At 43.8% G+C, this 11,460-nt stretch overlaps 1 protein-coding gene across 2 annotated transcripts; it reads right to left on the reverse strand.

Moving 5' to 3' along the window:
• Positions 1–4,571: 4,571 nt before the first annotated feature.
• CH25H (cholesterol 25-hydroxylase) lies at positions 4,572–7,080 on the reverse strand. 2 transcript variants are annotated; one of them, XM_040254713.1, is made up of 2 exons: positions 6,506–7,080; positions 4,572–6,060 (listed from the first exon to the last, which is right to left on the reverse strand). In XM_040254713.1, exon 2 carries the CDS (start codon positions 5,942–5,944, stop codon positions 5,132–5,134), a length of 813 nt encoding a protein of 270 aa, XP_040110647.1. In that variant the 5' UTR covers positions 5,945–6,060; positions 6,506–7,080; the 3' UTR covers positions 4,572–5,131. The 2 variants fall into 2 exon arrangements, with proteins under 2 accessions (XP_040110647.1, XP_040110646.1); XM_040254712.1 differs by having other exon boundaries at positions 6,437–7,080.
• Between the last annotated feature and the right edge of the window lie 4,380 nt (positions 7,081–11,460).

Below are 11,460 nucleotides of genomic sequence, written 5' to 3' on the forward strand. Positions count from 1 at the left end.
TTTTTCCAGATGGGGAAACTGAGCCTTAGATGAAGTAATCTGTTCAAACACACAAGTTCAAAAACAGTGGAAGAAGGATTGGAATCCAGGCACAACCTGCAATGGTCCTAGCTAGAATCACCACTACCATTCTCTGCTGCCAGTTACCTTCTTCCACCAGATCTGATTATATCACCCCTTTGCTTAAGATCTGTGGAACTCTCACTCATATCCCACTCACCAACCACTGCCTAGCATATCATTTCCAAGTGCAGTTTTCAGTTCATCCAGGACTCATCATAAACCAACAAGCAATAGCAAAGCTTAACTTTTCTTTTCAAAGCAATTTTCCATACAGTTTCCCAAGCCCCTGTGACAAGGGAAAATGAGTAAGCAGTTCTAGGCAGCTTCAACGCTTGCCAAGCGGCAAGCCAACATGCGTGGATGCTCCTTCCTTGTTCACCCAGTGCTCAGAGCTCTGATTATCTGTTTCTGTTATCTCATCTCTCTCTGGTTTACAGTGCTGCTGCTTCTTCCAGGCATATCCTTTATCCCACCCAGTGAACGCACACAAATCCTTCATGATTTCTAGTGTTCAAATGACCAGTCTTTCTTTGGGCTCCCATACCAATCTCTTAACAGCCTCCCTGCATTATAGCACAAACTGCATTAGATTAGATGCACTTGCTTGCCTGATTCTTTTTCCTAGTATACTATGACCTTCCCCAGAACAGACTGTGACTGATTCTCTTTCCTAGTAGACTGTGACCTTCTCTAGAACATGGGTTGTGAGCGTGGCCTTAGGAAGTGGAAATTGATGGAGGAGAGAATGAATGAAGAAAAAGATGATTAATGGCAAATCTGTGTTTCCACTGCTTCCAGGATTCATGCAACACTGAACCAATATTTATCAAGAATGAGACATAGTACTAGGGGACAGGACAGAAATGGTAGTATGTGTGTGTATTGAGAGGAGTATGTACACACACACACATATACATACACGTGTGTGTGTGTATATGGTGGATGTACATACATAGTGTCTCTCTGTGTGTATATATATATAATACATACATACACATATATAGTCACATTTGTACATATAGTATATATATATATATACACATATTCATATTATAGGTACATATATATGTGGTGGGCTTTCCTGGTAGCTCAGTGGTAAAGGATCCATCTGCCAATGCAGGAGACACAAATTCAATCCCTGGGTCAGGAAGATCTCCTAGAGAAAGAAACGGCAACCCATTCCAGTATTCTTGCCTGGAGAATCCCGCAGACAGAGGAACCTGGTGGGTTACAGTCCATGGGGGTTACAAAAGAGTTGGAAATGACTTAGTGATTAACAACAACAAGATATACATGTATAGGGTTATAAAGTATGTTTGTATATATATATATATGTATACACTATATATAGTGTTCATACACACATTGTTTATGTTCATGCACACATATATAGTGGGCAAATACATGTCTGTGTCTGTATAACAGTATGTGGACATCTAGTCTTGGTGTGGTGGGTACATGTATAGTGCGTACACGTGTGATGAGCACACATGCACACTCACATGGCCTATGCACGTTTAGACGCCTGTGTATTCACTAGAATGCAATGCGAGTGGAGATTTAGAGGGTAGAGCAGAAGGGCAGAAAGGATGGCCAGTACACGCAACATAGATGTTTTTCAATAAAACGAGGAGAAACTTGAGGCTCCCTCTCTGCCAAGGACAGTGAGGAGAGTGAAGGAAGAAGAAAGAGCTGGAGAATTAAGAAGGAAAACAGCTTGGAGAAAGTTCACTAAAACCAAGCAAGAACCATATTCTAAAGGTTGGTGAGCAGACACAAATACCTTTAAAACAAAGCCAAGGAGGTGGAAAACCAAGCGGTGGGAAACCACTGGATTTGATCAATAGGAAGGTAGCAGTGAATAGGGAGTGAAAGCCTCAGGAAGAGGTGGGGGGATGACTCAGTGATGAGGAAGCAGAATCAGACAAACACAGACTTCTGTCTCTTTCCAACACTTGGGCTTTGAAAGGATGATGAGAGAGGCAGCTTTGATAAAAGTAGGATCAACAACTTGGCGTTTTAGTTTTTTGGGGTTTTTTTTTTTTTTTTTTTTTTGGTTCTCTGTAAATGCAAAAGGTCAAACAGGTGTGTGGACAGAAGGTTATGATTCTGGCACTGTCCCAGGGCTCACATTGTGAAGCATCATTTGCAGCAAACACAAATACAGTCAAGACCCCTAACCCTCATAGCACTCACATATAGAAGCCCAAAATCTCTCACAACAGGTCTGGGAGGTAGGTTCTATAATTATCTACATTTTACAGATGAAGAAGCCAAGCACAGAGAGGTTAAGTAACTTGTCCAGAGTTGCTCAGCTACATAAGTCCCAAGTCAAGACCCCTTCCCTCTCCCAGGCAATCTGATGTGCAATGAGAGATGCAGAAAATAGAGCCTTTGACATGCTTCATGCTTTCCCAAGTCCTGCTAAGACTGACCTGGCTTTCTCTCCTGCCAAGCAGAGGCATTGAATTTAGGGGGAATCTGTGTTTGATGGGGGAGGAATAGCAGAAGGAGACCATTTATTGGTATTGCAGAGTTCGCAGCTCAATTGCCAGTTGTGAATATTATCATAAGCATCATCCAAAGACAGTTACAGTACACACTATGAGACCTAACTTCAAGCACTGCCTCCAACTCCAAGTATTTTATAATCTAGAGCAAGTCACTTAACTGGTGCAGGTACCAATTTTCCATTCATAACATGGAAAAATAATAATAAATTATTCTACATCCCTTAGAGTGCAGTTGTGAGGAGCAAGAGAAAAGATGTGAGAAAGTTCAAGCAAATGTGCACTATCTCATTATTATTATTATTCTCTCAAAACTGAGAAATTGCTCATTCTCTCCACTTCCCCATTCCACTTCCAGAGGTATTAAAAACTGGTAAGACATCCAACTCTGGGAAAGTGTTTCTAAACCTAAGTAATTTCCATGTGTACAATTTGTCCTAAGTGGGAAATTCCCTTACACAGTGAGACAGGATGACCCATTTCAAAATTTCTCTGGAAGCGAGCTTTAATTAACTGTCATTGTCTAAGATTTGCAGGCTGTTTTTGGATGCTATTTTATACCAGTCTGTTCATCCTTCTTTTCTTTCTCCACTCACCATGTGGATCATGATATTAATACACTAACTCCAGCGCAGCATTTTCCCCTCACTACCTGCTTCTGTGAATTTCACTTTTATTCATCAATATAGTTTTTAAGTCCCAGCATGGTCCTGCTGCAGGTGATCAAGGAGGTAACTTCAGCAGAAGCCAACAAGGCACAGCCATTGGAAGGGAACATGAGAAAATCAGCCAGGCAGGCAGGCAATCTGATTGTATTTTGCCAAATGTTTGGAGCACCAGTACAGAGAGTGGCTATCAAGTCTTCAGATGGATTTTTTCATCTTTAAACAAGACAGTTTGGTGCATATATAATGAGTCTAGAGTTCCATGCAAAGCAGCTGTCCTTCAGATTTTTTAATTGTCTTGATTTTTTAAAAAAACTTTACCCTTTCTATCTAAACTATGTTCCAAAGATAAAATTAAAACAATTAGGCAGCAGTAGAATAGGGTATATGAACGGGTGACTGGTGTGTCGTCGGTTGTAGGCACATTTACTGTAATCTGTGAAAACATCTGGGCCACAATCAATCTCCTTTGCAGGTGACAAACTAGGGATCCAGGGCCAAATTTCACTTTCTTTCTTTGAAAGTTTGCATGTATGGCTTCATAAAGAAAAGTGAACATACAAAAATTTCAAATTGCAGAGACAACCTGTGTGATGGTCATTTGTATTAGATAGCTTTATGAAAGGTTGTTGGGGTGGGGGGGTGCTCATGCATAATCCCTTCCCTACCTGCATGCAAGCTCAGTTGTGTCTGACTCTGCGATCCCATGGACTGCAGCCCACCAGTCTCCTCTGTCCATGAAATTTTCCAGGCAAGGATACTGGAGTGGCTTCCCATGTCCCACTCGAAGCCATCTTCGTTACCCAGGGATAGAACCTGCAAGTTCTCTCTGCAAATCCTACCTTGGCAAAAGGGTTTTTTTTTTTAACCACTGTGCCACCTGGAGCCCCTTTAAAGCAGACACTTAACAGTTTTGCAAAGCAAAGGACTTCACTAATTCTATTCATCCCCTAAGACAGCTCTTCTCCCCAAATAATGAGATGGTGACCCAGGGTTAATCTCACTGCAAAATTTTACAGAGAGCAAAAACTTCTTAAATGTACCCTCTGTAAAATTTTATAGAGTAAGTCTCATTAGTTTCCTCTTATGCAGAAATCAGGTGAAACACACCCAGAACAATGGTGTTTTCCCCTCTGTGAAATCTCTAGGCCAAGACCAACACACAAATCCCTTCTCCTACTGCCGTCTTTCCTTCAAGTTCCATCACCACCGGACTCCTCTCTTTCCACAGCTGGGCTGATGCAGACTCATGAGCCTCTATCGTCCCACTTCCCTCTTCCATTCCAGTTTTTATCAGCCAGACTACTAGTGAAAATGACAGAAGCCAGGACTAGTTGAGTTTAGGTGCTTTACTCTTTTTCAAGCACAAATTACATTTATTTCAATATAAATATACAAGTCTACAAAAATATTTTTTTTAAGTACAATAATCTGAGTCACTGTCCAGCAGGACCATGGTTCATTTTTACAGAGATCAGATGCTCCATAAAAATATATTCTTTTAGCCTAGTTCTAGGACACCTTCAAACATAGTAAAATTCCTTGTTCTACAAACAAATCTTTTAAGAGATTATTTACACATGCCAGTGATTTTGGATACTTTATACCAGAAATCAAGGCTATTGAAGAAGTTAGAATTCCAAATCAAGAATACAACTGCTGGTATACAAACATTACAATAAATTACCTTATTAGATTGCAAAAAATACATCAGATTTTCTCTGTAAGTATCTAGCAGATAATAAGTTACGCACGGAAAAAAGAAACAACAAAATAAAACCACCTCAAGTCCACCTCAAGTGTCTCTCCTGATTCAAGTGTGAAATGTCCCAGGTCTGAGGTGCACCCACGCCTCACCGCAGCGCGAACTATGCTGGGAGGGATGCGTGCCCGTTACTTGGTGTGAGCAGACCTCAGAGTTCCCAGTATTTTGTCCCAGTGTGTGAAGTAAGGCGCGAAGTTGCAGTTAAACTGGGAGTGATGCAGGTCGTGCTGCGCCACGCCCCCAAACCACCCGAAAGGTACCAGTCTGTGCGTGGACCAGGGGAAGTCGTAGCCGGAGTGGTCCTCCACCGACAGCCAGATGTTGACCACGTGGAAGGTCAGGGCGGTGAGAGGGTGGCACTGGAGCAGCAAGACGTTCATCATGTCAAAGAAACCCAAGGAAAAGAGCTCGCCGACGCTCATGTACTGCGTGGCCAGCGCGAACGGGGACGAATTCTGATGGTGCATCTTGTGGAAGGTCCGGTACAGCCAGGGCACCTTGTGATGCAACAGATGCCACACGAAGAACTCGGTGTCGAAGAGTAGCAGGCAGAGCACCACGTGGCTCACCAGCTGGAACAGTTCGGGGGCTTCGGTGGGCAGGGGGGCCGGGCTCACAGCCCAGTGCAGCAGCGTCATGGGGAACACGAACACCACGTGCTGGTAGAGCGTCCGCCCCAGGCAGGGCAGCAGCTGCCGCGCAGACGGCGAGAAGTCCGGGTGGATCTTGTAGCGCCGCAGCGTGGGCACCCAGGGGCACAGCACGTCCAGCACCACGAAGGGCAGGCAGAAGCCCACGTAGGTGGTGATGGAGAAGAAGACAGGAAAGAAGGGCGACTGAATGAGAGCGTCCCAGGCCCTCAGGCGGTCCCAGAGGGGCTGCAGGAGCAGCTGGCCCGAACTGCAGAGGACGTGGAGCTCGGAGCGGTTGTGGCTGTTCATGGCGAGGCTGTGTAGAGCAGCGCGGCTGCTCCGATCCTCAGGCTTTTCTTAGGGCTTTCGACCCGCCCCCCGTGATGTCAGCCGCCGTTTTTCCTCCCTTTCCCGTCTTCGCGGAGCTTGCAAAGATAAATAATCCAACAGAATTGCGCTTAGTTGCTTAAAATACTCAAGTACAGCTGGGTTCAATGGCATTCAGATATGCAATTACGCAAGGGCACGTAGTAATTTCTGTGCCTACGGGACGTACACTTTATACACGATACAATGCACAGAGCTTCAGTGCAGAGTTTCTACGAGTTTTGACAACTCAGTTTATGGGTTATCACCATCCCTAAACAAGACAGAATATTTCCATCATCACCAGAAACAGCTCCTTTGCAATCAAGGCAGAAGTACTTGTGTTTTTAATACATACATTAAATTGCGTCTGTGTGTTTTAATAAAGACACAAATGTGGCTGCATTTTAAAAAAATCTTTAAAAAGCGACATACCTTTCCTATTTCGGATCTTTTCTTTCTGCTGGCGCACTCTATTGATCTAACTAGCAGCGATCAGCAAACCTTTCTTAGACGGAACCGCGCAGGTCGATGGCCGCGAGCCGTGGCGATCTGCGCAGAAAATCAGCCGGGAAGGGTAGCGGGTCGAGAACCTCCTCCAGTTCCCGTATCTTTCCCGGGAGGGCTCGCGGAAAGCTCCAGACCCTACCGCACGCAGACTTCCTCGAAGGACCACCCCCCTCTCCCGCCCCCGCCTCCAAACCCGGCCGGAGGGTCGTCCCTTCGCGGTGCGCCCGAGTCACCCAAAGCAGAGACGGGAGCCGGGAGGTACTGCGGCGAGAAGAGGGGACAGCGACTTTTAGCCTTCGCGTTACCGAAAAGAAAAAAAAAAAAAAAGTCAAGGGCTGGATTTAGCATCCGGAGCCTGCCCATCCAAATCTGGCTAAAAGCCGCTGCTTCTCATTTGGGATGAAAGCAGTGCAATCAGTAAACCACCCACTTCGAGGGAAAAAGGGAATATTTTTGCGTTCCCTGAAGCCTACGGGGAGGCTGTTGATTGAACAGATGATGTCGCGCCCTCCTAGCCCTTCCCTTTGCTGGCTCCGCGACGCCAACTTGCCCCACGTCCTTGACCCCGCCATCCCCCAAACCATCCCTGGTGCTGCGAGCCCAACGGCGAGGCCACCCCCACCTCTGGGTTTCTCCGCCATCAGCCGTGGTCAACTGACCGGGATTGAGCCTGAGAAAGTCGGTATTAGGAGAGCTCAGATGGGTCATGGCTGGGCCGGGAGGGGGTGGGGTGTGTGTGACCCCAGGCCTTGCAAGAAAAGCAACCTCTGCGTTTGACCGGGGGGCCTGACGAAAGAGCCGTCTAGAGGGTAAAAGTGTGGGATGGAAACTGAAGCCAGGGGTCACTCCTAATCCTAGCATTGCCCATTCTTGTGTCTATGAGGTTGGGACCAGCGCCTCACAGCAAGTTCTGCTTTATCTTAACCCCCCTTTCCAAAGGGAAATAACAATCATACCCATCTCATGAGGCTACTGCAAGCATTAAATGAGAAAATAGTAATAATAATATTCTTAGTTACCCTGTAATGTCTGCTAGACATTAAATGAGAAAATAATATTGTTAAAGTTACCGGGTACTGTCTGCTAGACATTAAATGAGAAAATAATGATAAAGTTACTGTGTAATGTCTGCTAGACATTAAATGAGAAAATAGTAATACTATTGTTAAAGTTACCGTGTACTGTAAGCTAGACATTAGCTAAGTGTTTTACTTGAAGTGATTAAATGCAGTCCTTGGAAGAGCTGGGTTTGCCAGCTGCCAAGATTATTTTTGCCATAATCTTATCAGAAATGAAAATATAGTGCCTGGAGCCCAGTTACAGAATGAAACACCTATTATTTTAAATGCGTGCTCCACATTTTACCTAAGGAGTAATTGAGGAAGCTTGTAATTAAAATCAAAGTCATGTAACAAGAAATAAAATATATAAAGCCATATGTTATACTACAAGGAAATAATAAGTACAACAAAAACACAGACCAATACATGGGCCTAGAAATGAATGATATATAATAGTTCAAATCATAATGTATAACAATATATCAATATGTAAGTCTCAGACTTACAAATGAATTCTGCTCAGAAGCAAAGTATCACTCACATTTGCCATCTACAGAAATTAAGTCACCCTTCAACTTTCCGTTCAGCACATGCTGTTCTTTTCTTGTGGTTTCAGCTTTATGCTGGAATGCTCTGGACTCTCTCACAGAGTGGGTGGCTTAATTTGGACTTCGCTATTAGATTGCTATCAGGACTGCCTCCTTTGAGCCCCCAGCCTCGACCAACCTGTTCTTTTCCTTACTCGGTTTTTCTGTCCCTCTATCCCTAAACCTGTTAGAATATGCTTTGTAAAACCCTGAGCAGCAAGACCTGGAAGCCACAGCTTCAGCCTGCTTGGCCCAGGCGCTCCCCTCTAACTTGCAGCACCTTGAAGAACAGCTACCAGCTTCTCTGCCTTTCCAGCCCACAAAGCGGCCCAAGTCCTCCTATATACAAATGTAGTTGTCTCAGGGGAAGCGGTCAGTTAAATTCTCATCAGTTGTCCACTCTGTGTCATGGAGGATGCTGAAAAGGTAGGCACAACATTTTGACTAGTATCACTCAATTGACTCAAATAAAATTGAGCCCTATTTACTCTTGTTGCTAAGTCGCTTCAGTAGTGTCTGACTCTGTTGGATCCCAGAGACGGCAGCCCACCAGGCTCCCCCGTCCCTGGGATTCTCCAGGCAAGAACACTGGAGTGGGTTGCCATTGCAGTGCCATTTCCTAAATTGGCATGTACCTTTCCTAAACATGTACCTTTAAACACTTCAAATTTACACAAAATGTATTTAATTACCTGCTAGATGAATAAGTCTTTTTAGGGCACAGAGTCCATCTCCTAGGATGTTTTTTCCACGATGTCAAGCATTATACCTTGCACGTAATGAGGTTCAAAAGATATTTGTGGGCTCAATGCTCATTTTAGAATGTATTGGCTTTAAGGAATAAAGCCAATACATTAAAAAGGAATCATTTTTTTCCGGGGCACTTGTTGACGTCATTTAGGTCTACTTACTTACTGGGATGGTTTTCCATGGAAAGAGGTATTTCCTGAGGTCTGATGGTATGAAGATTTTGGCCACATAATTTCTTCTGCTTCTCTAGTTAGTTTTGATTTCCTGTGTATTTTTATCTTGGCATGGTCTTTCTGACAGGATTGGAGGTTAGGAATTCTTTCTTCCCTAGCTATCCTAGAGATCAAATCACTTTGCTGAGCATACACCCACTAGGTGTGTACATATTTAACACAATCTTAAAACTGTTTGATACCAACTCACCACAAGACTGTGTAAAGCACCATCTCACAGAAAATATAGAACATGTAATTGGAAAAACCTTTTCCCAATGACACAGTTTCTTTTTATGAGTCACCTTTATGATTTTTCTTTCCAAAATTAGGTAAGACTGTCTTGGCAACTATGTAACTGAAATGATTATTCTTAGATAATCAGAGATGAGACATGTTGTAACATCTTATAGCCATAATCCATAAAATTTATAGAAGGGGAAGATAAAGATCAAAATCTAACCCCTCATTGTGGAGAAGGCAATGGCAACCCACACCAGTAATCCTACCTGGAAAATCCCATGGACAGAGGAGCCTGGTAGGCTGCAGTCCATGGGGTCGCTAAGAGTTGGGTACAACTGAGCGACTTCACTTTCCCTTTTCACTTTCATGCATTGGAGAAGGAAATGGCAACTCACTCCAGTGTTCTTGCCTGGAGAATCCCAGGGATGGCGGAGCCTGGTGGGCTGCCGTCTACAGGGTCGCACAGAGTCAGACACGATTGAAGTGACTTAGCAGCAGCAGCAGCAGCATTGTAAAAATGAATACTCAGTCTCAGAAAAGTCAAGACTAGCTAGGGTTTAATAGGAGGTTACAGCCAAACTGAGAGCAGAACCCTATCAGTGTCAATTTCAAGACTGACACCTCTACAGGAGGAGTTCAGTTTTGGAGTGGGACATGGAAGATGCATTTATAGGGCAGTTTACAAAAGACTCCAAAAACCAAACAGTTTAATTACCAGCACCCAGACAGTCGGGTATGCTGATGATGGACACGGCCTGGGGGAGGGGGGCAGTGCTAACTCCCCCAAGAGACTCCTTGGCGCCCTATTTGACATAGATGCTAATCGTATTTAGTTTTAAACACTTTATATTTCAATCCATCTGTGTCATGTGTAAATGAGTGCTTCTACTGAGATTGTTGGAATTCTCACCGACCTGCTTGAAATATAAAAGCATATAAAACCATCTCCTTTAAGAGGCATACCATTGCCCCTCACCCATCAAATGGGTTGTTGTAAAGATCAAAGCCTTATGCTGCTGCTGCTGCTGCTGCTAAGTTGCCTCAGTCGTGTCCGACTCTCTGCGACCCCATAGACGGTCTCCCACCAGGCTCCCCCGTCCCTGGGATTCTCCAGGCAAGAACATTGGAGTGGGTGGCCATTTCCTCCTCCAATGCATGAAACTGAAAAGTGAAACTGAAGTCGCCCAGTCGAGCCCAACTCTTGGCGCCCCCATGGACTGCAGCCTACCAGGCTCCTCCATCCATGGGATTTTCCAGGCAAGAGTACTGGAGTGGGGTGCCATTGCCTTATGAGAAGGCTTCAAAACCCAGGAAGGCACAGGGTAAAAATACACAGTATTTGTTGTCATACTATTAAAACAAGTTGAGAGAGAAAGACTTTTACTTGCTTAGTTTGAAACAGAGCTTGAAACTTGCACAGTACAATAAATACTCAATAAATACTCTTGAATGAATCACTAATAAACTTCTTAAAAATCAGTATTATTATAACCTGATGTCTTTCAGGGGTCACATTTTGAAAATCTCTCCATATATTAAAAAAAAATGAGTTACAATTATAGGGTATTTTAAATGTTTACATTTAACAAGTTAACACCTTTCATACCCACAAACACAAAATAATCATTGCTTGAAGATAATGTCAAGAGTCTTATTAAGTGTGAAGCCTCCATTCAAATCTTCCCCACTTCCTCCCTCCTGTCTGAGCCTCTGACCACTCTTAATTATTAGTCAAGTTTTCATTTTTATGTCCCATTTGGGCCTCAGTTATTCTTTGAGAACATTTTTCATATATTATGCATTAGGCAAGAATTAGTTGTAATCTTGGATAGAAATGGTTGGTTTAACCAGTCCTCAAATTAACAACTGGCTCCTAAATCCACAAAGTTCTTCGTCTAGTCCAGGAAACGTGAGGAAGCAAAGCCAAGAGTGCCCCCTTATGGCGAATGAAAAAAAAAAAAGACTTCTCTCAATTGTGACTTCATGCATACGCACATGGGTTTTGCCCAAGCACACACAAGATCTTGGAGTTCCAAGATGACAGATATTAACTAGTCTTCTCCTTGCCCTAGAGGTCTCTGGAGATCTTTGTGTTC

Source organism: Oryx dammah, unplaced genomic scaffold (assembly GCF_014754425.2).
Source record: "Oryx dammah isolate SB20612 unplaced genomic scaffold, SCBI_Odam_1.1 HiC_scaffold_14, whole genome shotgun sequence".
NCBI classification, from domain to species: Eukaryota; Metazoa; Chordata; class Mammalia; order Artiodactyla; family Bovidae; genus Oryx; species Oryx dammah.